Genomic DNA, 26,659 nt, shown 5'->3' on the forward strand with positions numbered 1-26,659 from the left:
GGATAAATTTAGCCTTACATCACTTGCTCACCAATGAATTCTCTGCAGTGAATGGGTGCCGTCAGAATGTACAAACAGCTGATTAAAACATCAACAATAATTCACACACCACTCCAGTCCACATAAGTAAAAAGCTGCGAATTTAATTTTTGGGTGAACTATTATTTTAAACATTAATCATTATAGCGATATCACATCACAAAACGCTATAGTTTTGGTGGAAGGGACAGCAAACCCATAACACAGAAAATCTAAGTGCTTTAAGATATCTGATACCAACAGGAAATATCATGTAATACTAATGAGGGCATCATTAGTGGTTACTCCAAGAAAGATTTTTTTCTGGGTTTTACTCTTCTCCATTTACAGGAAATGCATGATGTTTCATATCTGGGAAAAATGCTGGTGCTAAAGGCGTTTCGATTTTTCATTAAAATTACAGCGTTTCTGAACTTAACAAATTAACTCAACAAATGTTTTAAAGCTGACAGAAAACATTTTTTGTGGTAATATAGTTTTTCTCCTGTTTGATAAGTGGGCTGAGGCGTTGTAGACATCTCCCTGTGTCAATAAGGATATGAGAAACAAACTGCGAGTAAAGCTGGAGGATCCTTTGGTCATGTGCCTTATATGAGCTTAGCATGCACACACACTTCCTAGTTAACACATTGTCTTTCCGACTCTCAGTTGTTATTTGGCTCATTTTTGAAGTGATTGCTTTTGAACGTTTGTATTATGCAGTCATTCACAGCTCATGCAAGTTCTCATCAGTCTCACCTGACTGTTAAAGAGTCGTTAAAATGCAGTCAGCCAAAATCTGTGTATGACCTTGCCCTTATAGGGAGATCTGAGACAAAAAGTGAGATTTAATGAGTCACTGGAGGGTAGCAAAGAACCTGTAAAATACTGGGCTTTGAGATAATGCGAATATAAAAATATTTCCAAATGAGGCCACAGCTTGGCCATGAAAAAAAAATGTTGTTGCGGTTGCATGTGATGTATTCATTGACTGAAAAGAGTCAGCATTTTTAAAAAGCCAGCACTTTAGTAACTGTATTTTAAATAATAACTGTAAGAAGCTTTGCTAATGCGAAAAGTGGTTTTAATGTAATTTTAGGACTATATGAGAACGTATTGTTCAGTTCTGACTTCAGCAACACGTCTCACTTGTGTTGCGTACCCACATCCTCAAAAAATGCCAGTAATTCCTCGACTACAGTTTTCCACATTTTAATCGAAAACACAGGGTTGCAGAAGTAGAGAGAGTGGGAAAGTCATAATAAACTTCTAATTGACTTTCAGCGCCAGCCAGCAATGCAAATCCAGCCACAATTGCATCCCATCTATCCCGAAGCTTGATTTGAATGCAAATTTGCCTGGACATCCGTTTTGAATATGTGGAAACACAGCTCAAGATTCAGAGCAAGTGCTTGCGCACAGATGTGATTTTGCATGTCACAGATTGGTGCGTAGGTATCTTTTCTTGCTGACCGTGGTGTTTCCATGGCTCCTTATTGTGAATTATCATTGTATATGCCAACTTGACTTTTCATAATGGAAAAAACGGATTGCAACTTTCTCAACTGTGAATCTAAAAGCCTCTCTGCATAAACCACAACACATCAAAGTGTGAAACTCTTTTGCTGTAGTAACCGTCAGCGCTACACTTAAGAGCTGCTGGAGCATCAGACCCTGATAATATCCACCGTCTTATTATTGCCATTATGCACAAAGACATCACTTGGTGGATCAGGTTGATACTGCTTGAAAACATGGCTGCTGATCTGAACTGACCTGACTATAACACAATCAGGTTGTGGGTCTATATTTAAACCAAAGGCCCCTTGTATTGTGCTGCTGAATATCATGTTTTGTTTTACGAACTAAAGCAGGAAATTTAGTCCAGGTTTATAAAATGAGGAGGTTGGGTGGGTCTGTCCAGCAGTGCCATTGATTGTTTGAGCTTTCTCTCGATGGCAGCGTGGAGGGTGTTAGCGAGTCTCATCTGTATTCTTCCACGCGGTGCCTCCCCTACAGGCGTGTTTTGACTTGACAAAGTTACGCGTGCTTCCTGGTTTGAAGCACTATGACCTCAGGTACGCCGCGAAACTCCAACGAGTCCCTTCTGCGTCTCGGACTTTTGCGCTTGACATTCCCAGCTGCACATCCACCCCGGGATTCACTTTTGAAGGCTATCTTTCCTTTGCTCATTTTTCAACTCTACCGGGATGCATTTACACTTCAACTGTGGGTGAAGCGCGTGCCTACACCCGCTTTATCAGGAAGAGTTTGTAAGAAAAGTGTCCGGGCTTCTCCAGATCAGACGGACGCGTCCAGGCTCCTGCGTGCTGTAAATAGCAAAGATGTCCGATTCAGCGTCCAGTTTCCTGCACATAGGGGATATTGTCTCCCTGTATGCAGAAGGAACTGTCAATGGCTTCATAAGCACGTTGGGGTAAGCGTCTTCTTCTTTCACTGACGTGCGTCTTCCTGCCTGCCTTCACCTCAGCCCGGGATCCTGCACAAAACACAGTTGTTGTGTTCATTTAAAACGTAGTGAATCGTATCTATGGTTGTGTATTTAATTTGTCAGCGGTTATGTTTGTTATGAAATGAGATGACTGTCATTCTAGTCTCGAGAACTCAACCCTTGTTGCTTTTCTTCGCTGGTTGGGTGTACTGTGGCTTTCTTTTACTCTTAGCTTTGATGTGTTTGAGTTCATGGTTTGCAAAAAGATCGAGAGCTGCACACAGGTGTGCAGTTAAGTTACAGTGCAGCCAACCGCCTGGTATCCTAATCTGATTCACATTTCGACTGATAGGCAGACAAATACTGTAAATACAGTACGTTCTTGTATGTGTATAGTATGCATGTTTTATATACAGTAAGGACATGGCATAAACTCTTTGAGTTTTAATGCGGAGCTTGATTTGCTAAATGATTAAAAAATGAACATTTACAGCAAAGCCTGCTAGTCATTGAAAGGGAAAGACCTTTTAGCGTTCTTCGCACTGTATGATCTTTTCGGCCCAAACTTTACTGTGGTTTTAATGTCAGTAGGAAATACCACCCTTGTTTTGGATCCGGGCCAGATGCAAGAACAAAAAGATGGAGGCATCTTAAGAAAGCAAATGTTTTGCAGGAATGGCTCTCTGAAATGGCATTCAGAAGCGTCCAGGGTTTTTCAGCCATTCAGGCTCAACGAGAGTCTTATTGTACCGGCGTGGCAACCTATAAACACGTTTTGACCCGTTTCACAGAAACCCTCAAAGGCCGTTTGCAGTTGCAGGCTACTCTAGGGGTGTTATTCTGTAGGACTGGATATATAATATAACATAATTAAACCTTAAAGGCTCTTAGGCAGAGCATTTGGACCTCATGTTTAAAGTATTTAGCAGGATGTGCGCCAAAAGTTTGAAATTCTCGTTCCAGGCCAAAGATTGAAGCTCTTTTAGAGTTCATGACTCGTAACTGACTTTATGACCGCTGATACCGGTGTGCCTCATGAAGGCTTTTGAAGAATCGTTTTATTGAGGTGACCGTGTGTTTACCTTCCCAGGCTGGTGGATGATCGTTGTGTCGTGGAGCCAGCAAGTGGAGATCTCGACAACCCTCCCAAAAAATTCAGAGGTATTTTTAAAAAGATTTTGAAATAGTTGAATGATTATTACACGCTGTAGCTCTTTGGAAGTATTGATTCTGACTTGTAAGCTGTTCATACAACCTTTCATTAATACGACATTTCAATAGAAGTTTGCGGTCCTCAGAGGTAAATGAAAAATAAGACCACGTGTTCCATTTTAGCTAAATATGCGTCCTAGCTAAAACAAATAATAAGTTGGATTGCAGGTTATCATAATATAAAGAAATATTGTATCCTTCCATATTGTATTACTTTCAGCTAAAAGTGAAAAAGAGCACGTGAAAAGCATGGATAAAGAGAAAAGTAGGATGTCAAATAAGTAGGGCTAGTTTTTAGTTCTCTGGTATTGCTAGGTTATATTTACTTTATTTACGCTAGTTTGGGTTTGTTGGCAACTAACTGGGTCAACAATTCAGTTAAGTAACCTCAAACCATAAACCCCCCAACCAGATAAGGTCAGGTCTGATCTGCAGATGATACAAAAGTTTTGTAGCCGTTTCCTGTGAGAGTCCAAAGCTTTTAAAATGCTGTAAAATTGGGTTTTAAAAGTTTTAAAAGTATTTATTTATTTTATATACATTTTCCAAAATCAGACAATTTATACAAATATATTTTTTCTTTCTGAGTCTAGACTGCCTCTTTAAGGTTTATCCCATGAACCGATATTCTGCCCAGAAACAATTCTGGAAGGCTAAACAGGCAAAACATGAAAAGGATAAGATTGGAGACATGGTGCTTCTTCAGAAATTGCAAGTAAGTCACAAACCATCAACAGAATCAACCTTTGTTTTTAATTACATCTGAGGGCAAAGAGGAATCTGAGGCATGTAATATATTTACTGGGATACCTGTCATACGATGATTGACATTTGAGCTGCTTGCAGTTCTTTGTTGCTCATTTCTTTCTTTGTTTGTTTTTTTGTTGCACCAAAGCATGCAGCTAATTTGGAACAAAAGCAGAATGAAGCCGAAAACAAAAAGGTCCACGGGGATGTGGTAAAATACGGCAGCGTCATTCAGGTGAGAATCTACATTTTGTAAAACTTTAGTTAATTAGTTGCTGATGTGGTCAGTGTGATCTGATGTTTTTTTTTTTTGCTGGTTGTCTTTCTATAAATACATCTTTGCTTTTTGATATTCTGCATTAGAAAGGTTTCATGTCTTCAGGACACTGTTACTCCATTCAGTAATTCTGTTAAAACAAGGTGATGTCAAGCTCTATCAAACAGCTGTAATGTGCAGTTCTGTGGTGTAAACCTTGTTTCTAGAAACAGAAGATTAATGTAATCATGCATTTCATTCAGGATTCAGGCTTCAACACCAACTATGGACTCTAAAAAGGGTTATATGACCTTTTAGCTAGTAATATATAATATATGTTATAATGTCAAAATTGGGTGGTCTTTTTTAGAATAGATCAATGTAATTGGCTGGACATGGTAATATTAGCAAGGAATGAAATGAAAGATAACACAGGCAAATATGTTTCTTCAGAAAAAATATTTTGTTCCTTGTTACTATAAAACTTGCATAGTATGTAATAAACATACTGTGCAACATTCATTGATGCATGCATATCATTCCATAACAATCTTAATGAACTAAACTAAACTTTAGATTTTACGTTGACTTACGTGGACGTGCTGAGTTTGTTGAAGGGGTCACAACTATACCCGCATATCTTTATCTGAGTCAGAAAAGGCAAAAAAGAAATGTGTTTCCTCCCTGTTAGTGACGTCAGTTACAGATAATTGCCTACAGCAATGCCACACTATAGGAAACAGTGCCTTTTCCTGTTACTATATAGTATCTTAAAATAAAAAAGAGCTTCCCATGTCCAGTGATTCCTTTCTTAATGAACCAGCCAAGCATGCTTTTTTTTCATTTATATTTATTTATTTTGAGAGCTGCCAGAGGAGGTGCAACTATATTATAATGTACACATTTGACACATTTAAGATATTTGCAAGGTCCTTTTTTTTTTTTCTTTTTTAAGAGAAAAAGGAAGTACTTTCTTTCTAATAAGCTCTGTAGTAGGTGCAGTGCTGTGGAAAAAAGCTATAAACCACAAAGGCTGTGGTAAAGTGAAAGGGTGTTGTTGGCACGATGGTCTCTAGCGACTTGCATGTATAAAAAGTCAGCAACAATATGATTGAACACACAGATGTTTAGTTAAAAAATGACATTTATTAATTAAAATCATAATCTCCCGCCAGGTAAGAAAGTGTGTGTTAGTTACACGGTTTGTGGCATACGCAACTCTATTATAAGACTAAACATTCATTTTTTATATTAAAGACAGATTTTACAGACTAGACGTTTTTATTGTAGTAAATACTGATGTGTTTTCAGCTCCTGCACATGAAGAGCAACAAGTATTTGACGGTGAATAAGCGTCTTCCAGCATTGCTGGAGAAGAACGCAATGCGTGTCACTCTTGATGGGACGGGAAATGAGGGATCCTGGCTTTTCATCCAACCTTTCTGGAAGCTCCGAGCCAATGGAGACAATGTAATTGAAGCATTCACATGCAAGCACACAAGAAACTCAAAAGTCGCACTGTATGCATAAGCTTATCAGGGTAAATCACATGAAAATGGTCAAAAACATGCCAGAGTCACATTTTTTAGGCTAAAGTCAGATTAAATTGCATAATGTTTTTAGATCTATTAATATTATTATAGTTAGTTACAACTGAAACTCAAATTTTGTAGTAAAATAAATGCCAACCGAAATAATGTAAAACATTTCAGCTCCTTTCCAAGGCAAAATTGATCATTTTATTTTTAACTGTATATAATAAAACAACAAAAATTTAAATTAAACACGAAATAAAAATGTTAAAAATGTATTTACATTATGTAGTATTTTTTAATTTGTTCTGAATTATTTTTTTTCTGTAATTTTTTTAAACCAGCCCCATTTCTGTATGTAAAATGGTTTTTACATTTTTAAATATTTTAAAACAAATTTAAATATACATATAATGTTTTATTTTGGGCTGCAGTATAATCTTGCATGCTTTTATTAGAGTCACCTTTATACATATACACATCACTTTGTACCTATATACACATACGTTTGTGACGCATACATGACGTTATACATTTACCTGCAAACCTAATAATTACATATCATAGTCTATACATATATATATATATATATATATATATATATATATATATATATATATATATATATATACACACATACTCAGTGCACACACAGCCCACATACACACTCGCAAAGTTAGGTAAAATGCATGCAAATAACCCTACACACATAAACAGGTTTGCCAAGCTAATCCGACTTTAAATGTTTGTAGATTGCTTCTCCCTTGTGTAAACTGATAGAGAAGTACATATTTGCTTTTTAGATATCTGTGGCTGTGACAGTCATATCGAGCCCCTCACTGGATCATTTGCACTCCGTTTCAGGTTGTAGTTGGAGATAAGGTTATCCTGAATCCCGTGAATGCTGGACAGCCTCTCCATGCCAGTAGTTACGAGCTTCCCGATCACCCGGGGTGCAAAGAGGTGGGCCTGTTTGAGAAGACATGATCAATTTGCAAGTTCTTTGTCAGTATGCCTGTGAAGTAGACGGATTGTGGTTGATTTCAAGCAGCCCAATAAACGCATTTACTTGTGCTTTAACTTGAGACGGTTGAACTAGTTCTTGTCTTTTCTCCAAGTGTACGTGTTTGAGATTAGTAATGGTTCTGTGAAGGAAAGTAAGCAAAAAACATGAAAGAAGTGCTATGCGCCACGGTCTTGTAATAATTTGAGACTGCCCCCTACAGATCAATTCAGTCAACAGCAACACCAGCTGGAAGATCAGTCTGTTTATGATGTTCAGTGACCATAAAGATGAAGTCCTTAAGGGAGTAAGTGCAATGAGCATATGCAAAAGTCATTATTACAAACCTGCTGTTTATAAAATAGAAGCTAAGCCATATCGCATGTTTAAAGCTTTTGCATACCATATCCACATTTGCAAACCAGTTTTATGATATATACTGTATATATACACATACACAAAGAAAAGTTATATGTTGAAATCTGTTATGCATAGGGAGATGTGGTGAGGCTTTTCCACGCAGAACAGGAGAAGTTTCTGACCTGTGACGAGTACAAGGCTAAGCTTCATGTGTTCCTGCGCACGACTCTACGTCAGTCTGCTACTTCAGCCACCAGCTCCAATGCATTATGGGAGGTTGAGGTAAGAGCCTCCTCATAGATTGATTTAACAGATTTCCTGCTAAATCCTGGTAGGATTTAGATTCGGATGTGTGTGGGACTGTATCCTCAAAAAAGCCAAATGTTGTAATTTGTATTACAACTAGAAATGTTTTAAAATAGATTAATGTTAGTTTTTTTTAATTTACATATTGTACCATGTAGTATGTTTAGAGGCCTGTTATCTGATTCTTTCTATATGATGTGAAGTTGCAATCATGAAGGATAAAGTTAGCAATCTGAACATTTGAGGATAACTTTTAAGGTGCCTTTTTCTGTTTGTAAGTGCCTCCATAGTGATATAATGTTTGCCTGTTGGTCGTAGGTGGTTCACCATGATCCGTGTCGTGGAGGAGCAGGACATTGGAACAGCCTGTACCGGTTCAAACATTTGGCCACAGGAAACTATCTCGCCGCTGAAGTAATACCCTCCGCATTTATAATAATCTCATATATGGTTTGATGATATTAGAAGGACTTATTTACATTATTTTATTATTTGTGTTGCAGGAAAACCCTGGTTATAAAGAAAACAGCAATGACATAGAGGTATGTTCAGATTGCATGTTTTGTATGACTTATTGCTGTATGGCATGGTAACCAATGAAAAAATTTAATTAGTTGCAAAGACCGTCCCTAACTTATGTGTTGTGAAAAGATCTTTTTGCTCAAAGTCTTACTTCGTCCATAGGTGGACAGTAGCCGTATCAAGAGAAGCCTAGGAGAGAGGATAAAATACAAGCTGGCTGCAGTGCCTCATGGGAATGACATCGCCTCTCTGTTTGAGCTGGACCCCACCACACTGCAGAAGACAGATTCGTTTGTGCCACGGTATTCAGTTCTGTGCTTTCTGTGTCTTTATTTGTTTTGCTGCATCCCGCGGGTTAAAGGAATTTGATTGATTTAAAACTTGATCAAAGGTTCCTGCTGCATATTCATCTTGTCAATTTCCAACAGAAATTCTTATGTTCGATTCCGTCATCTGTGCACGAACACTTGGATCCAAAGCACCAACATTCCCATTGACATTGATGAGGAGAGGCCTATTCGATTAATGGTGAAGAACTTTCTTTGCACTGTCTGTCTGTCTAAAGCTGTGTTTCCATCACCCTGGTTTTATGCGCATTTTGAAGCATTGCATCGGAAACGAGTGATGGAAACAGAATTTCGAATAAAATGCTTTAATTTGCAAAAAGGTTTTTACGCCTGCTTGAGGTGGTTTTTGGATAACAGCAGATGGAAATGCATTTTGAGAAAAAAATCCTTTAAGCACGTCAAAAAAGTAATGTGTCTTTGTTTTTGTATATCTAGCTTAATATATTTTAGATTTTATGTTTTTATATTTATTTTCCTGCATTTTAAAATTTATTTTATACCCATGATGATAAAAGATTTTTATTTTATTTTTTCGGAATTTATATTTATTTCAAGATTATCTGATGATCTGAACGCTCAAAGAACGTCTTTTGTTTCTGTATATGTATTTATTTTAGTATTCACTTTTTGCTTTCCTTCCTCCTCTTCTTCTGCTAGCTGGGCACCTGCCCCACCAAAGAGGACAAGGAAGCCTTTGCCATTGTCTCTGTGCCAGTCATGGAGATTAGAGATCTAGACTTTGCAAATGATGCCAGCCTCATGTTGAGCACCGTCGTCGACAAGTTCAACTTCGGTTTCCTCAGTCCTAATGACAGAAGGTAGAGTTGACGTGACACAAACACCAAACCAGAGTCTCAGTCTGAGCCCTAAATAGCTGCTTGTAAGCATTTGTAAAGTAAACCTATTGTAAAATGCATCGAGCGTCACGCGCCTTGTCTGTACACAGGTATGCCATTAAACTGCTGGAGGATGTGGTTTTCTTTGTCGTCGATCAGTTTAACAATGGCCAGCCAGCCCTGGAGGTGACGATGAACAAACCCAACCGAGAGAGACAGAAACTCATGAGAGAGCAGAACATTCTCAAACAGGTCAGTTGGAAAATGATGGTGCTGTCTACAGTTGAAACATCACTGATGTTGGTGAATGATCTTGCTGTCTCTCTATTTCTGCTAAGATATTTGGGATCATTAAAGCCCCATTTAAAGAGAGGGACGCTGATCCGCCCCTGCTAACGTTGGATGAGCTGTCTGACCAGAAATACGCCCCTTATCAATACATGCTCAGACTGTGCTACAGGGTGCTGCGGCATTCACAAGAAGACTACCGTAAGAATCAGGTACTGCAATCCGTACTAACACAGGTTCTCAAGAATGGTAAATTGTTTGAGTTAACATTTAGTTAGCATTTAGACTTCATTTCACACTACAAAGAGCCACACGACCGCATTCAGAGTTGGGATTTTGTTTTACAGGAACACATAGCCAAGCAGTTTGGAATGATGCAGTCTCAGATCGGCTATGATATTCTGGCTGAGGACACCATCACAGCCCTGCTACACAACAATCGCAAACTGCTGGAGAAGCACATCACTAAAACCGAGGTGGAGACTTTCGTCAGTCTGGTTCGTAAGAACAGGGAGCCTAGGTTAGTGTTTCCTTCAGATGAACCTTCAAATTTTCAAAATTGTGGAATTTATTAATAAATTAATACAATCTTTAAATGTATAAACATTTGCTGTTTATACATTTAAATGCTTATTTTGAGTGGAATGTCCTTTTAAGGTTCTGTGCCAATTGGAGCAAAAACCTCCAAAAAAAAGTTTTTTTTATTTATTATTGTTAACATTCTTTCAAGTTCAACAACTTTACATTTCACTGTAAAAGGTATAAAGAAAATACTCCAACACTCTGTTACTACAGCACTTCATCATACTGAATGTACTTTTATGTTTTTGTACTTAAGTGCAGTAAATTGTGATTGAAAAAAAAAAGAATTGTGTAAGAGAACTGTGATCTCAATTCCCATGGAGAAAAATTGTGATTCAGCCCTGTTGCTTTGTAATTTAATTTATTGGCAATTTTTGAAGCTCCTCTGTATTTCCCGCATTATTTCTTCCGCTGTGTCTAAAAATAATGCAGAGATTTTTTTGGTTTGTTTTGTTTTCACACTGCACATACAGAATTAATGTTTATTTCATGCATGGATAGCTCTTAAATTGCTTCTAATGTACAAATGCAACACAGTAATTTGTAATGAAAATAATTAATAAATCTGCTGTCCATAAAAGAGAAGCGGTTCAGCATTTGAAAACAAAAAGCCTGACAGCCTTTAAAATTAGTATTTTTCTGTTGTTGTGAAAATTATTATTATTAATATTATGTATTTAATGGAGTGCTCTTTTTCTGTCTGTACCTTATACCATGTCTTTGTCTGTAAATGTCTATTCCTTCTTTATGTTTTGGTTTCCAGGTTTCTGGATTATCTATCTGACTTGTGTGTGTCCAATAATGTTGCGATTCCAGTAACTCAAGAGCTGATCTGTAAATGTGTGCTGGATGCCAAAAACCAGGATATTCTCATGAAAACTGAGTAAGTCTACAAAAATTGTCTTTGTGTGTGTGTCTGTCTTGGGTTATGTGCTCATGTGAGTTGTGTGTGTTTGTGAAGGCGGCGAGCTGCTAAAGACACGCAGCACACCTCTGAGTATTTGGAAGAGTTTGGAGACGAGGATGAAGTTTGGCTGATCTGGTCTGAGAAGGAGAACGAGACCCATGAGAAGAGCATTCGACAGCTTGCCCAAGAAGCCCGGCAAGGGAATGTGCATGACGAAAACGTGCTGACATATTACAGGTAATGAAAAGGAGAAATAACCAGGCCTGTCAGATGATTAAATACTTTCATCATAAATGGCATGCTGAAATAATTAAATACTCTTTTTGTGCTGTCAGTTTACCATGTCAATTTAGTACAGACAGCTGTATAGACTAAATGAACAGCAGATTATTACACAATTTTATTATTTCTGGCAACAATTCCTTTAAAAAAATCCTCTATTTACAGCTGCATAAATTATATTGCTTTTTTTTCCAGGTACCAGCTCAAACTGTTTGCACGAATGTGTTTTGATCGCCAGTATCTGGCCATAGATGAGATCTCAAAGCAGCTGGATGTGGAGCTGATTTCCCTCTGCATGATGGACGAGACTCTTCCCTTTGACCTGCGGGCGTCTTTCTGTAGACTCATGCTACATGCTCACGTCGACCGTGACCCTCAGGAGCTTGTGACACCCATCAAATTTGCTCGTTTGTGGACCGAGATCCCCACATCTATCAGCATCAAAGAGTGCGTTTGTTTACTCGCACACACAATTAACTTGCATATAATTAATATTTAATTTTTGAAATTAGACTTTTTTAGTCTCTTAAACACTGCGATTTCTTTCGGCAGCCATTACACTACAGTACAGTCACATGATTCTTCAGAAGTCATCTAATATGCTTAATCTAGTAATTTTTTTTGGACCCCAGCCTTTTATATTGCAGTATGCATTTTAAACACTGAACTGTAATTATGCTGTTTTCTGTTATAGTTATGACTCTCACTTGGACTATTCACGAGACAATAAAAAGAACAAGTTTGCCAACACAATGGCTTTTATGGAGGAGTACCTCAACAACGTTCTCATTGATGACCTACCTTTTGCCAATGAGGAGAAAAACAAGCTTACATATGAGGTACAGTTATGTATTATACATTAAAATGAGTTGTTAAGATGACAGTCTTTAACATGCAAATGTTAACACAAATATTATTAAATGAGATTCACATATTTGCTTTATTGACATTGTGTGTAGGTGGTGAGTTTGGCGAGACATCTCATCTACTTTGGCTTCTACAGTTTTTTTGAGCTTTTGAGGTTGACTCGCACTCTTCTAGGAATCATAGACTGCACTCCGAGTAATGCTAACATCAATCCAATGTTTAGCGATGATGGCAGTGGTTAGTATTCAAAAAAAAATTTTTTTTAGGTATATACAAGGTTCCTATGGAAGCCAGTTTCCACAAAACATTTAACCAAAAAAATGGTTATTACGAATTTTATCTCACAAATCTTATTTTTTTTCTCAGTATTAAGTGATACAAACTCAACTTTTTGTCTCCGAAATGTGAGATATAAAGTTATAAAGTCAGAATTGTGACTTTATAACTCACAACTGTGAGTTGTGAGATATAAAATCGAAATTGTGAGTTAAACCTTTTTTTATATCTAACTATTTAGGCTTTATAATTCTCAATTGTGAGTTCATATAGAGTTCATAGAAACGGACATCCATAGGTTCCAGACTAAAAGATCTTACTAAACTTCCTAGAATTCCAGTGTCCAAAATGACCTATAAAATGGTTTCATCTTTCTAGGTAAGAATGTCAGGCGATCCATTCATGGCATGGGGCAGATGATGTCTACCATGGTCCTAAACCGCAAGCCATCCCTGTTCTCCACCCCTGGTCGCCCTCTAGACAGCCAGGCTGGCAGTAAAGATAGCATTGACACACAGGACATCACTGTCATGGACACCAAACTGAAGATCCTGGAGATATTACAGGTAGATGCTATGAAAGATGGGAACAGCTTTATGCTATCAGCGCTGGCAATATGTAAAGCTTCTAATGGTTTTGTGCAGTTCATCCTCAGTGTACGCCTGGACTATCGGCTTTCCTTCCTGCTCTCAGTCTTTAAGAAGGAGTTTGTGGATGTCTATCCTATGGGTGATGCAGATGCAACACATCACACGGAGCATGAGGGTAATGATGTTTAGATAAACATTCAAAATGAAACTCTTGTAAGTGTCACAACCTGATTACTAATCAAATAACATTTATAATACTAACAAATCTCGAAAATTGCATTATTTTCAAATAACAACATATTCTTCCATTCTTCCTTGTACTAATCCCTCTACTCTATTTTTCATCTTCGTTTTTGTGATTGTCTCAGAGCCTCGTTCTGGTGAGAGTGGCAACGTTTCATTATTTCTTGTTTCTTTACAATGAATTCCTTAAGGTGTAGTGTGTATTTTCGATGTTACACTACTTTCTCCTATCACTAAATATGCCGAATATGCAAAGGAACTATTAGTAAGTTATTTCTACATTGGGAAAAAAAGGGTTTGATTTCTGCAGTTTAATTTGATGCCGCCAGTGGCTCTGAAATTACACACTTCAACTTTAATGGATGACGAATTTAAAACGAATTAAATTTAGATGTAATCATGCTTGGATTTGTTTTCTGATTGCGCATTTGTGTTATTTATTTATTTATTAATTAATATTTTAAACAGCTTCCATCAACCTCCAGCACATTGGAGAGCAGGCAGAGGCCATGTTTGGAATTGGGTACGTTAATGAACAATTAATTCTATTTCCACATGACTGTTCATCATGTGCGTGACGCTTGTGAGATATGACCTCTCTTTGACTTTACTCTGATCGTACAGTAAAGGAAACAGCATTCTGGAAGTGGACGATGAAGGGGGACGAATGTTTCTGCGTGTTCTGGTCCACCTCATCATGCACGACTACCCTCCGCTGGTTTCTGGGGCCTTGCAGTTACTATTCAAGCATTTCAGTCAAAGACAAGAAGTCCTCCACACCTTTAAACAGGTAGCCAATACGGCTCTTTTAAACATATTTATTGGTAAAAAAGTGTGTCTAGACACCTACAGGTAAAGCACATCCCTAGATGTGCAAAATATGCTGACCATACAATTTTACTTTTTTTTTTGCTCATTTTTGCATGCAGCAAATCGCACTTCCTGTGGCAAAAAAGTTCTCTTTCAAGTATTTGAAATGCAAACGCTTTTGTAAAGATCCAAATTGTTGACGTCATCCTGCTGTGTTTGTTCTCCTCAGGTCCAACTTCTCATTTCAACTCAGGATGTTGACAATTACAAACACATAAAACGAGATCTGGATCTTCTGCGCACCATGGTGGAGAAGTCTGAGCTTTGGGTCATAAAAAAAAGTACTTCGGGGGGAGATGGGAAGAAAGACAAGAAAGACAAGAAGGACAAAAAAGACAAAAAAGAGGCTGTGCCAGTGAGTCTTGCGTATGGGATTATGAATAACAGGATATTTAGGTTGAAGAAGCTTATTTTTATTTTCTTTTTCATGCAGGCACCTGTGGAGGAGGACACTGATACAAAAAAGCAGAAGGTTGAAAAGAGCAATGAAAGTTACCAGAATGTCAAAGAGGTGGTGTTTTTGTTCTTATTGTATTTGTCTATTGATCAATCTGAGATTGACCTTCTGTTCAAAAGTCTGGTGACAATCATTTTTTTTTTTTTTTTTTTTTTAAATACCTGCCTTGGTGAACTTATGAGATCTTCCAAAAAACCATCTTATTGACCTCAAACATTTTAAAACTATATTATTGCATTTAAAGTTATTCCTTTTTTTGTATACACATATGCAGTTTTTATATTTTGTGTTCAGTATATATAAATGTGTATAAACAAATGGAAACGTGGTAAACAGAGAAATCAGTATTTTTTTATGCAATAATGTTTTCTCTAATTTGCAGATTTTAGAGCGTTTGAATAAAATGTGCAGCTCAGGTGTATTTAAGAAACAACAAAGACTACTGAAGAACATGGGTGCCCACAAAGTTATGCTTGACCTGCTTCAGATCTCCTATGATAGGGTTTGTGGTCTTTTTAAAGCAGATAAAGTCTGTGGTCGGACCATGGAACCATGGTCTTGGCCTTGTCCCTCACTAAACACGTGACTTACTTTTTTTTTTTTTTTTTTCCTCTTAACAGAATGACACCAAAATGCAGGAGATCATCAAGTACACACACCTGTTCTTACAGAAGTTCTGCACAGGGAATCTGGAGAACCAAAACCTCCTCCATAAACACCTCAACCTTTTTCTCACGCCTGGGGTGAGTGCAAAGCATGGCGCTTAAACTAGCCTAAGATGCTTATCAGGCTTTCATTGTGTTCTCTTTTCTGTTTTTTTTGTGTTGTTTTTCTCAGCTCCTAGAGGCAGAAACAATGCAGCACATTTTCAGTAATAATTACCAGCTCTGTTCTGAGATCAGCGAGTCTGTGCTGCATCATTTCATCCACTGCCTGGCCACACATGGCCGGCACATTCAGTACCTCAACTTTCTGCACACCATCATTAAAGCAGAAGGCAAATACGTGAAGAAATGTCAAGACATGATCATGACTGAGGTTTGTTACTTTGAGCCAAATAAAGAAACCGTGTGTTGCTGAACGGCGTGTCTTCATTTCAAACGTTTATAATCAGTTTTATTGTATTTGGGGTAGTTATATAATGAATTCAAGGAAATGTCCATTCAATTGATGAATTGCCGAATGGTATCTTTTTTTCTCTTTTAGCTAACAAGTGCGGGTGATGATGTGGTCGTCTTCTACAACGATGATACGTCATTTGACACTATGGTGGAACTGATGACCCAGTCTCGGGAAGGGGTGAAGGACGACAGCCCTCTGCGGTACCATATCTCTCTGGTAGAGCTGCTGGCTGCATGTGCTGAAGGCAAAAATGTCTACACTGAGATTAAGTGCACATCTCTGCTGCCCCTGGAGGACATGGTGAAAGTAATAACACATGAAGACTGTATCACAGAGGTAACAAGATGATGGCAAACAAGAAACGAAAGCACTTGTTCTTTAAAAACGTATCATTTATAACGTGAACGTGTTTTCGACTGTATGGCGCGTTTGAAAACTTAGCAATCTCTTCTGTGTCACTCAGGTGAAAATTGCGTATGTAAACTTCGTGAACCACTGCTATGTAGACACAGAAGTAGAGATGAAAGAGATCTACACCAGCAACCACATCTGGAAGCTGTTTGACAACTTCACTGTAGATATGGCAAGGGTGAGTCCGCTGACGCTAGATATGATGTGTGCAAGAATAAGGAGTTTCGTTAACTTGGTTCGTTTGGAATTCCAGGTGTGCTCCAATCGTGAGAAACGCATGTCTGACCCTGTGCTCGAGAAGTATGTGATTCAAGTGGTTTTAGACACTATAAATGCCTTCTTCAGCTCTCCCTTTTCAGAGAACAGCACCAGCACAGAGGTGAGGCATTAATAGTCATATTAGGTCTCTGCCACATCAGCCTTTATTTTTTATGAATGCTACAGATTTTTTGATTGAAGTTTCTGTCATGCGTTAATAAAAGAATTGATGCTTTTTATAAATTTAGTGAAACAAAATTACTAAAAGTTTAGAATTTTTGTCAAAGGAATTGCCTAAAAATGATTCGGCACGTTTCACATTTAATTAGAATATGTTCCAATATGTGTATATACACTTCTTTTCAAAAGTTTGGGGAAAATTAGTTTTTTGAAATAAGTATATATTGGATTTAAAAACAGTAATTGTGAAACATTATTAAAGTTTGAAATATAGTTTTTTTTTTGTTTTTTTTGTGGTTATTTTTTTTAATAAAATTACGTTTATTTGCATTACTCCATTGCCACATGTAATCAATGAAATCAACGTTTAATACAGTAGTGGTGCTTAATATTTTTGTAAAAATCATGGTACATTTTTGCTGAACAAAGTTCAAAATAAAAATGGCAACAATGCAAAAGCCTTTTTACTTTAATACTTTTATTCAGCAGTAACATTAAACTGATCAAAATGAAAAGTAAAAAAAAAAAAAAACCTTAATGACCTCAAACTTTTAAATAGTATTGTAAATATGACCATATTAGTTATTTTTAGAAAAGATACATTTATAACTTTAATAATACAATGAATATAATAGCTTATATATCATGTCTCTCATACCATATAAAAATGCTTTCTCTTTTTTCTTAAGTTCCCATTTAATTCTCCAGGTTTCTCTTTTTTTCCTCTTTCTTTTGTCTCATTCAGGCTCATCATACCATTGTGAAGCAGCTGCTGCAGTCTACCATGCGTCTATTAGATTGTCCCTGGCTACAGCCACAACAAAAAGTCCAAGTAGAGTCCTGCATCCGAACTCTCGCGATGACAAGTAGGTCAACTTGCTTTCTAAGCGAGTAGATGGATTCTAAAGACAAAATGCTTCACAGGCCCAAAATGTGAAAGGAGTTTCAGTTATTATTTTTGAAGCATGACCAGACAACTTATCTGTTTACATGACTGTCCCCTCAGCAAAGAGTCGCTCCATCCCTCTGCCGGTAGAGCTGGAGGCTCATGTCAATATGATGTTGAGTCACAGTAATGCCCTCACGCTGTCTCGCTCCAGCCAAAGCAACAAAAGCCTGTCACGCCTCACACGGCCTGCTGCTCCCACCAACCCCTGGGACTACAAAAACATCATTGAGAAACTGCAGGTGCGCCTTCTTAATCTCCTTTTAGACTTTGTAGCCTAGTGATTCCAAAATGACTTATTATTAAAACAGACTTAACTAGTTAAGCCATGTTTCTAGCAATAATGTGCACTGTGAATGCCTTGTATTAATGTTTCTGTAACACTGTTAGGATATCATTAACACGCTGGAGGAGCGAGTGATGCCGTTGGTTAATGCAGAGCTGTCAGTGCTGGTGGATGTGCTGCACCAGCCCGAGCTGTTGTTCTTGGAAGGCACAGATGCTCGATCGCGCTGTGAATCAGGAGGCTTCATATCTAAGTGAGTCACTTCATTCCAAACTGGGATTTTTAAACTGCATTTTGTGGCTCGGTCAAATAAACTGAGAATTTATGTTGCATAATGCTGTATTACTCTTTAACTTTGTGCAGACTGATCCAGCACACAAAGGCCCTCATGAATTCGGATGAGAAGCTCTGTATCAAAGTGCTCAGAACTCTACAGGAAATGCTCATTCGGGAGCTAGACTTTGATGAGAAAGTGAGATTAAATTTATATTATTTAGAAATAATAATAATAACATCACCATGTAATCAAACAATTTCTCATACAGATGTAAAGTAAATTAGCATGTTAGCTACATGATGTAAAAAAAAAAAAATTATGTTATGTAATCATTTAGCTTTCTAAAAATTCTAAAGCATGCAATTTAAAAAATTAAAAAATGTATTCTTAGTTTATATTCTAAAGGTATATTAGATATAATAAGTACATATGTATTAATGTGAATTTTCTTTTTATAATACAATGAACCTTCTGTTCTAAGCTATTCCTAAATAATCAAAGACATTTTAGAAATAATAGTTACTTTTTACATGGATAAAAACTTCCTTCATGAGAATTACTTGGTTTTTAGAAATTGAATTAATTAAATAACAGTGTTTCTCAGTGTAGTCGACAGTTGCATTTAACCTGGAATATTGCTTTGTGTTATTTCCAGAGTAAAAAGAAACTTATTTTAATTTTTGTTAATTCTTTTTTTAAATGTTTTATTTCTGGGTGGGTTAGTTTGGGTTCTGTAGTCATTGCAATTTATTTATTAAAAGTGCTGTCTCTTGCAGGGCTTTGCCTTAAGAAAGGTGTTGCTCCAGAACTACCTCTACAACAACAAAAAGAACATCAAAGCGGAGCTTGTTGAACATGGAGGAGGTCATTTTTCAATTAAAAATCATGGAATAATTAATTAACATCACATCAATACAACTGTATTTATAATTGCTAGCTGGTTCAGCACAAAATATTTTTTTGTGTGTGCGTGCTTGTATTTGCAGGTGGAGAGGGAGAGAGAGACTGGCTGGCTGTTGCAGCATTACAGTGTCGTCTGGACAAAGAAGGTGGCACCAAACTCTTCATAGACCTTATAACCAGCACTAAGAACGAGAAGATCTTTCAGGAGAGCATTCAGCTCGCTATCTGTCTGCTGGAAGGAGGTAACACGGAGATCCAGGTGGGCAAGCAACATCTGTAAATATATAGCTTTAGTCATAAATATTGCTACGTCTTCAAGGAAAAGCACTCATTATTATATATGTTGGTTCCTGTTTTTAACAGAACTCCTTTTACAAAATCATGATGGGAGACAACAAGTCAGAAAAGTTTTTTAAAGTATTAAATGACCGCATGAATAACGCACAGCTGGACATCAAATCCACTATATCCGTCAACGTAGGGGAAATGAGCAATAAAGCCAAAGATGACAAAGATATGGATACAGGTAATTTGAAATTGTATGAAGTGTATGAAGTGCAGACATTGTGAGAGGAAATGTTCAAAAAGATTCTGGTATTAAATTAATAAAGTTGTGCTACATCGTATATATTAATACTTTAGTTGAATCTGCATTCATTGCTGACTCTAACAATGGTTTCTGATAGGTGCAGGGATGTCCTTTGGCCAACCTGAGCAGCCACCTCAACCTGAGCAGCAGGAAGTAGAAACAGAAATGGGCCCCTCCGTCACCATCATGAAACCCATCCTGCGCTTTTTACAGCTGCTCTGTGAGAACCACAATCAGGATCTTCAGGTCTGAACGCCCCCAGATTAACAATCAGCTTAGGATCATCTAACATGCTTTAAAAATGATCAGGCTTTGAAATGCTTGTAAATCAGAGCAGAAAATCTTCCTCAGTGGTGAAGGTGAAGGTGTAACGTCTTCTCCTCTGAGAAATTGAACAGAATTATAATTTATTGTAGTATTTATTGTATTATTCTCTGTTCATTTAATAAATTCCATGTTTTTTGCCCTAGAATTTTCTTCGCTCTCAGAGCAATAAAACAAATTATAACCTGGTTTGTGAGACGCTCCAGTTTCTGGACATCATGTGCGGAAGCACAACAGGAGGGCTGGGACTGCTGGGCCTTTATATCAATGAGAACAACGTGGAGCTCATCACACAGACCCTGGAGACCCTCACAGAGTACTGCCAAGGACCATGCCAAGAGAACCAGGTGAGATTATCAAGTACTTGTACTGGTATTATTTTAAACGGGCATAGATGCTTTTAATCCATGACAATTTACCGTAGGTACTAAATGAATCGTTAGGAGAATCAGAAAACGCCAGATTCAGAGAGAGCATCACTTACCAACAATTACAAAGCACACAAACTGATGTTCATTATAAAAACTAAGTGATTCCACTCAAAGTGATTTTTTTTCTGACAAAGACAACTGGTATTTTTTTTTAATTCATTAAATATTTTAACTAAGATTTTTGTCTGTCTTAAGACATGCATTGTCTCTCATGAGTGCAACGGCATTGACATCATCACAGCCTTGATTCTGAATGACATCAGTCCTCTCTGTCGTTACCGTATGGAGCTAGTGCTGCAGCTCAAGGTGAGAAAACAGTCCGGATACAAACACAGGCTCTACTTTATTTAAAAATAAATCATGTTCATCGTCATTTACAACAATGTGCGACTACTGTCAGGACAACGCCTCTAAGCTCTTGCTGGCTTTGATGGAGAGTCGTCATGACAGTGAGAATGCAGAGAGAATCTTGTTTAACCTTCGACCCCGGGAACTGGTCAGTTTTGCTGTGTTTTGTGTATTACGTATAGTATTTTAACATTACTGTTACTATTACATTTATCACGTATTAACGGTAGTATTTTAACATTATTGTATATCTTCAGGTGGAGGTGATAAAAAAGGCTTACCAACAAGAAGCTGAGAATGAGGACGGAGAAGTTTCACCTCTGGAAGTTGGACACAACATCTACATCCTGGCATTACAGGTAGATCGCTGCATCATATAATATACTTATATAGTTGCAGAATTATTCATTTAACAATCGCAACTGATTGTTTTTATTTAGTTTTATTTAGCATCTAATACCTTTTTAGTTATTTTAAATGCATTTTAACACAGCCATCAAAAAACAACCAATAGATTTACTGGATAGAAAAACACTATGTATTTTGTTGTTGTCATTATTTGCATGTTTTATTGATTTATTTTTTCGCAGCTTGCCCGGCACAACAAAATGCTCATCACACTGCTTAAACCTCAAAAGAAGACAAAAGAGGAAGGAGAGGAAAGCATCTCTTCTATGGTAAATTGTACATTTTAGTTTTAGGACTTTTAGAAAAACTGAAAATATGTATTTAAGACAGTATTCTTTCTGTTTTTGCTTGTTTATTGTAGCTCACCTTGAACAAACAGCAGGAGGAGCCACAGGAGGATCCATTAGAGTACTATGACCGTCAAACGGCGCAGATTGAGGTAATAAAAAAAAAAATTATTTTCTCTTTGTGTATTGTAATTGATTCTCTTATTGTAATTTCCGCTCTACTAATGTCTCCAAACAGAATATAAAGTAAATGTGACTAATGCGTTTAAAATGAATCTGTGAATATGAGAAGTTGTGAAATAGTTCTCACTGGCGTGTCGCATGCAGATTGTGCGGGAGGACCGTAGCATGGAGCAGATAGTGTTTCCTGTTCACCCCATCTGCGAGTTCCTGACGGAGGAGTCAAAGTTCCGCGTGTTTACCACCACAGAGCAGGACGAGCAGGGCAGCAAGGTCACACACTTTTTCGATCAGACCTCTTTCCTGCACAATGAAATGGAATGGCAGAAAAAACTTCGAAGTAAGCATCAGGCCTAAGGTGTTAGTGGCTCAGTGAGTTCGAACGGACTTTAATACGGGTTTGTTGTGATTGTGTTTTAGGCATGCCGGTGCTGTACTGGTTCTCTCGTCGAATGTCTCTCTGGGGCACCATATCATTCAATCTGGCTGTGTTTATCAATCTTATCATTGCTTTGTTCTACCCACATGACTCTGGTCGTGCTGGTATGCTATGTGTGCATTATTTGTTGCTTCCTTTAGTGTAATAGTTGTATAAATGACCATAAATTTCAAAGCTAACAAATATGGACCAACAGTTGGCTTTCTAAATATAGGTTTAACAGTCTATCGTGCTTCCAGGTGCAATAGATACTTCGTTGCTGCTTATGCTGTTCTGGTGCTTCGCTGGACTGGCTGTTTTGGGCCTGTTATCCAAGCGCTATGGGTTCCAGTCCCTCACCGTCGCCATCACCCTGCGCTGCATCTATCACTTCGGCATCGGGCCAACTCTCATTCTGCTGGGGGCGCTCAATGTGAGTCTTACCAAAATACTGTACGTTTGTTTAAATACAAAACAAATGGATTTAATTCAGAATTTCTCTTTTTCAGCTGATCAATAAGATAGTGTTTGTGGTGAGCTTTGTGGGGAACAACGGCACCTTCATCATGGGCTATAAAGCCATGGTGATGGATGTAGAGTTCCTGTACCACCTGGCCTATGTATTAACCAGCACTTTGGGGCTTTTTGTCCATGAGCTCTTCTACAGCATATTGGTGGGTGTTAAAATTTTTATCGAACCACTCTTACACTATCTACCAATTAAACTTCATCGTCTTGTTTTGTTTTCATAAAAAAAAAAACCTAAATTAATACTTAATTTAGAGAGGATGCAAAAAATCAAAAGGTTACATTTAAAAAAAAGAACACTTAATTAAAAAATTCTGAAATATCCTGAAAAAATGCAGTTTTTACATTGATTTTAGACTACATTCAACATTTTAATAACAAATTATTTGCTCTTGAGTACCAAATCAATATATTATAATGATTTCTGAAGGATCATGTGACACTGAAGAATAGCTTTTGACATCACAGAAATAAATTTTATTTTAAAATGTATTAAAATAAAAAATACAAAACAAATATTACAGTAGTATTAATAATATACTGTAGTATAAAACTAGCTTGTTTGACTTTGCTTTTCTGCAATGTTATAATCGTCAATAATGTAAATATGCCACAAAACCTTTGCCAACACCAAATGGCATTAAAATTATCTTGGGGGAGTTTCGAATATAATGTTTTTTAAAGTTTTTTCTGTGACATGATTTTGTATGACTGAAAGGAATAAATATTCTGCCTATCATTTCTCGGTCAGCTGTTTGATCTGATCTACCGTGAGGAGACGCTCTTTAATGTCATCAAAAGTGTGACACGTAACGGTCGCTCTATTCTCCTCACCGCTGTCTTGGCCATCATCCTGGTCTACCTCTTCTCTATCGTGGGCTTCCTCTTCCTCAGGAATGACTTCATTATGGAAGTTGACCGGCTTGCTAGCTCAGATGCAGGTAAACCTCTTTTGGTCTATGCTGGTGTGCCACAAGGCCGTCCGAATGTCAAATCCAGCATTCACGATGAATTTAAATTACAACATAGCATTTATTATTTAATGATGCTAAAAGGTGTTCCAGGTACAGATGACTCTATGAGCAGCTGCAGTGCAGATGGAGTAGAATGCACAGAGGAAACTGGATTGGTTGCACCATCAGAAGGTGAGTTTAGCAGGAAAGATTATATTTTTTTAATACTGTACTGGCATCAGAATTCAGTTGTGGTTTTTTTATGTCTTTGCAGAAGATGAGGACAACACAGAGAGAGCATGTGACACTCTTCTAATGTGTATCGTCACGGTGCTGAATCATGGGCTGAGGAACGGAGGAGGTGTTGGAGATGTTCTGCGCAAACCCTCTAAGAATGTATGGAGACTCGCAACCATATAGAAATGTGCACATGTAGGAATACAAAACCTAACCAGACTGATGCAATGATGTTCAATTTACAGGAGCCTTTGTTCCCTGCCCGTGTGGTATATGACCTTCTCTTCTACTTCATTGTCATCATCATTGTTCTCAACTTGATTTTTGGTGTAATTATTGACACCTTTGCTGACCTGCGTAGTGAAAAACAAAAGAAAGAGGAGATACTGAAGACCACCTGTTTCATTTGTGGTACGGAATTGCATTTAAATATACTTTAAAATGTTTATTTCTGTGATGAAAAGGCTGAATTTTCAGCATCATTTTAGTATTGTGATTTGCTGCTAAAGAAACATTTGCATGGAACATCAGTTTGGTGCTTAATATTTTGTGGAAACTTTTTTGTATAGATAAAAAATAAATTATATATAAAAAGCATTTATTATTTTTGTAACAATATCAATGCCTTTACTGTCACTTTTGATAGATGTAATGCATCCTGAGAAATTATTATTATTTTTTTTTTTTATTGATCCCACATTTTAGAATTTATTTTTGACAGTTAAGCAAATTTCCAACACCGTTTACTGCAATGCAATATTTATTTGTTGTGGGTGAAAAATTACGCTAGTAATTCTTAACAGGTGCTGTGAAAGTCAAATATAAATGATCAGAAAACTGAATTGATCTGTATTTGTATTTCAACAGGTCTCGAGAGGGACAAGTTTGATAATAAGACTGTATCATTCGAGGAACACATTAAATTTGAGCATAACATCTGGCACTACCTCTACTTCATTGTGCTGGTACGAGAGAAAAACAAGACCGATTACACTGGCCCAGAGAGCTACGTGGCCCATATGATAAAGGTAAATTAATTAAAAAAGAAAGATTCCTGCTGTTTGGAAACTGATCACATTTTATATATTAATATATATCAATTGCAAATGTTATTTCAGTATTATTTATATCATATTATTGCTTAATAATTTGACCAGGCTTATTTATTTATTTATTTATTAGCTTTTTTATTTGAATTAATTTGTGGTTGTTTTCTTTGGCCATTATCATTACTATTATTTTTTCTATTTCTTTTTCACTGTATTTTTTGTTATTTCACTCTCGGTTTACTTTGCAGTGGGTTTTGATTCAGTTCTGTCTCCTCTTGTTAGAATAAGAACCTGGATTGGTTCCCACGCATGCAGGCCATGTCTCTGGTCGTAACTGATGGAGATGGAGAACAGAATGAGATGAGGAACCTGCAGGATCGTCTCACCTCCACCATGAAAGTGGTCACGCAGCTCACAAGCCAATTAACAGAGCTCAAAGAACAGGTACATTGATCAGCACGGTTTGTCCAGCATTAACAGTGTTGGTTCATTAAAATGAATGAATGTCTCAAATGACGGTTGTGTTCATTTAGATGACGGAGCAAAGGAAGAGAAGGCAGAGGATGGGTTTTGTGGATGTTCAGTCTGGCTCAAACCCCGGAGTGCCTATGCCTCCGAGTGCTGCTGGAGGAAATCTTCAAGTCATCAAGACCTAATTTTTCCAGCTAACCTTGCATTGACTTTATAGAAGCAATAATGTGACAACGGTGTACTCCTCACTGTGGAACAGATGCGTTCAAAGGGATAGACAGATTGGATCTACGCTCCCACAAAAGCACTACTGACTGAATAGTCATTCTTTGAGGGGCCTTTGATTTACCTGAATGGTTTTAGTGTGCACAAATTTGATATATTTTATTTTATTTAAATTTTTTAGTTTTTGGTTAGGATATTCGAAAGCTTGTTTTCAAAACTTGTTGGATGTGTGGATAAATGTAGCATTACCTCAAGTAAAGCTGATGTGTTTTAGGTTGTAGGTTAATGCAGTTGGATGGTTTTAATATGTACAGATTTTACATGCTGTATTTATAGGGATAGGGCAGTCATGATACACTGGCTTGATATGAAAGGACCAGTCTTATGATGAACTAGGAGATGGCAACATGTCACGGTTGAATCTGGGAAATATAAAAGCCGCAATGTGCATAAGTGTGTTTAGAGTTCATACAGCTTTAATTTAATATTTTTAAAAAAATGACTCGAACATAACTTTTGCTCAGGAAACTAACGCGTTCTTGTCTATCATAAAAATACAGTCTTAAGTGAGGTCGTGCTTATCACGGTTTTAATAGACATAATGCATGTATATCTATGTATGTGTCTATTTAATTATTTATTGTGCAACTAAGACCAAGTTGTGAATCATTTGCATTTTTATGCCCACAAAAAGAATGCTGGAACATACTTTTACCTATATTGTAATTAATCAATGCTAATGACATCAAATAATCCTCAATTTGTTGTTGCTAATGTGTTGAAACGAAGTGCCTCTACAACTTTACACAAAATACGAAATAAAACATTTGTGTTATTCGACGTCTTGTATTTTTTAAACGCCGAAAGACGGTAAA

At 37.2% G+C, this 26,659-nt stretch overlaps 1 protein-coding gene across 5 annotated transcripts; it reads left to right on the forward strand.

Moving 5' to 3' along the window:
- Positions 1 to 1,940: 1,940 nt before the first annotated feature.
- On the forward strand, positions 1,941 to 26,622 carry LOC122349960 (inositol 1,4,5-trisphosphate receptor type 3-like). Of its 5 annotated transcripts, none has more exons than XM_043246112.1 (59): positions 1,941 to 2,455; positions 3,561 to 3,631; positions 4,276 to 4,397; positions 4,578 to 4,664; positions 5,997 to 6,155; positions 7,082 to 7,180; positions 7,444 to 7,527; positions 7,716 to 7,862; positions 8,205 to 8,300; positions 8,390 to 8,428; positions 8,571 to 8,710; positions 8,837 to 8,936; positions 9,413 to 9,573; positions 9,702 to 9,843; positions 9,930 to 10,091; positions 10,227 to 10,399; positions 11,225 to 11,344; positions 11,423 to 11,605; positions 11,846 to 12,097; positions 12,345 to 12,489; positions 12,610 to 12,754; positions 13,172 to 13,359; positions 13,438 to 13,558; positions 13,752 to 13,763; positions 14,095 to 14,149; positions 14,251 to 14,416; positions 14,666 to 14,851; positions 14,930 to 15,007; positions 15,336 to 15,455; positions 15,574 to 15,696; positions 15,791 to 15,991; positions 16,160 to 16,411; positions 16,539 to 16,664; positions 16,740 to 16,865; positions 17,670 to 17,790; positions 17,931 to 18,112; positions 18,261 to 18,409; positions 18,520 to 18,628; positions 19,210 to 19,297; positions 19,420 to 19,595; positions 19,700 to 19,862; positions 20,023 to 20,171; positions 20,396 to 20,596; positions 20,876 to 20,986; positions 21,081 to 21,176; positions 21,286 to 21,387; positions 21,619 to 21,705; positions 21,798 to 21,875; positions 22,051 to 22,243; positions 22,324 to 22,446; positions 22,582 to 22,754; positions 22,831 to 22,995; positions 23,601 to 23,790; positions 23,905 to 23,994; positions 24,077 to 24,198; positions 24,285 to 24,450; positions 24,907 to 25,067; positions 25,371 to 25,532; positions 25,622 to 26,622. In XM_043246112.1, the coding sequence occupies exons 1-59, from the start codon at positions 2,364 to 2,366 to the stop codon at positions 25,742 to 25,744; spliced, it is 7,953 nt and encodes a 2,650-aa protein (XP_043102047.1). In that variant the 5' UTR covers positions 1,941 to 2,363; the 3' UTR covers positions 25,745 to 26,622. The 5 variants fall into 5 exon arrangements, with proteins under 5 accessions (XP_043102047.1, XP_043102048.1, XP_043102050.1 ...); XM_043246113.1 differs by having other exon boundaries at positions 23,914 to 23,994; XM_043246115.1 differs by having other exon boundaries at positions 23,920 to 23,994.
- The last annotated feature ends 37 nt before the right edge of the window (positions 26,623 to 26,659 follow it).

This window comes from Puntigrus tetrazona, chromosome 8 (genome assembly GCF_018831695.1).
Source record: "Puntigrus tetrazona isolate hp1 chromosome 8, ASM1883169v1, whole genome shotgun sequence".
Taxonomy (NCBI): Eukaryota; Metazoa; Chordata; class Actinopteri; order Cypriniformes; family Cyprinidae; genus Puntigrus; species Puntigrus tetrazona.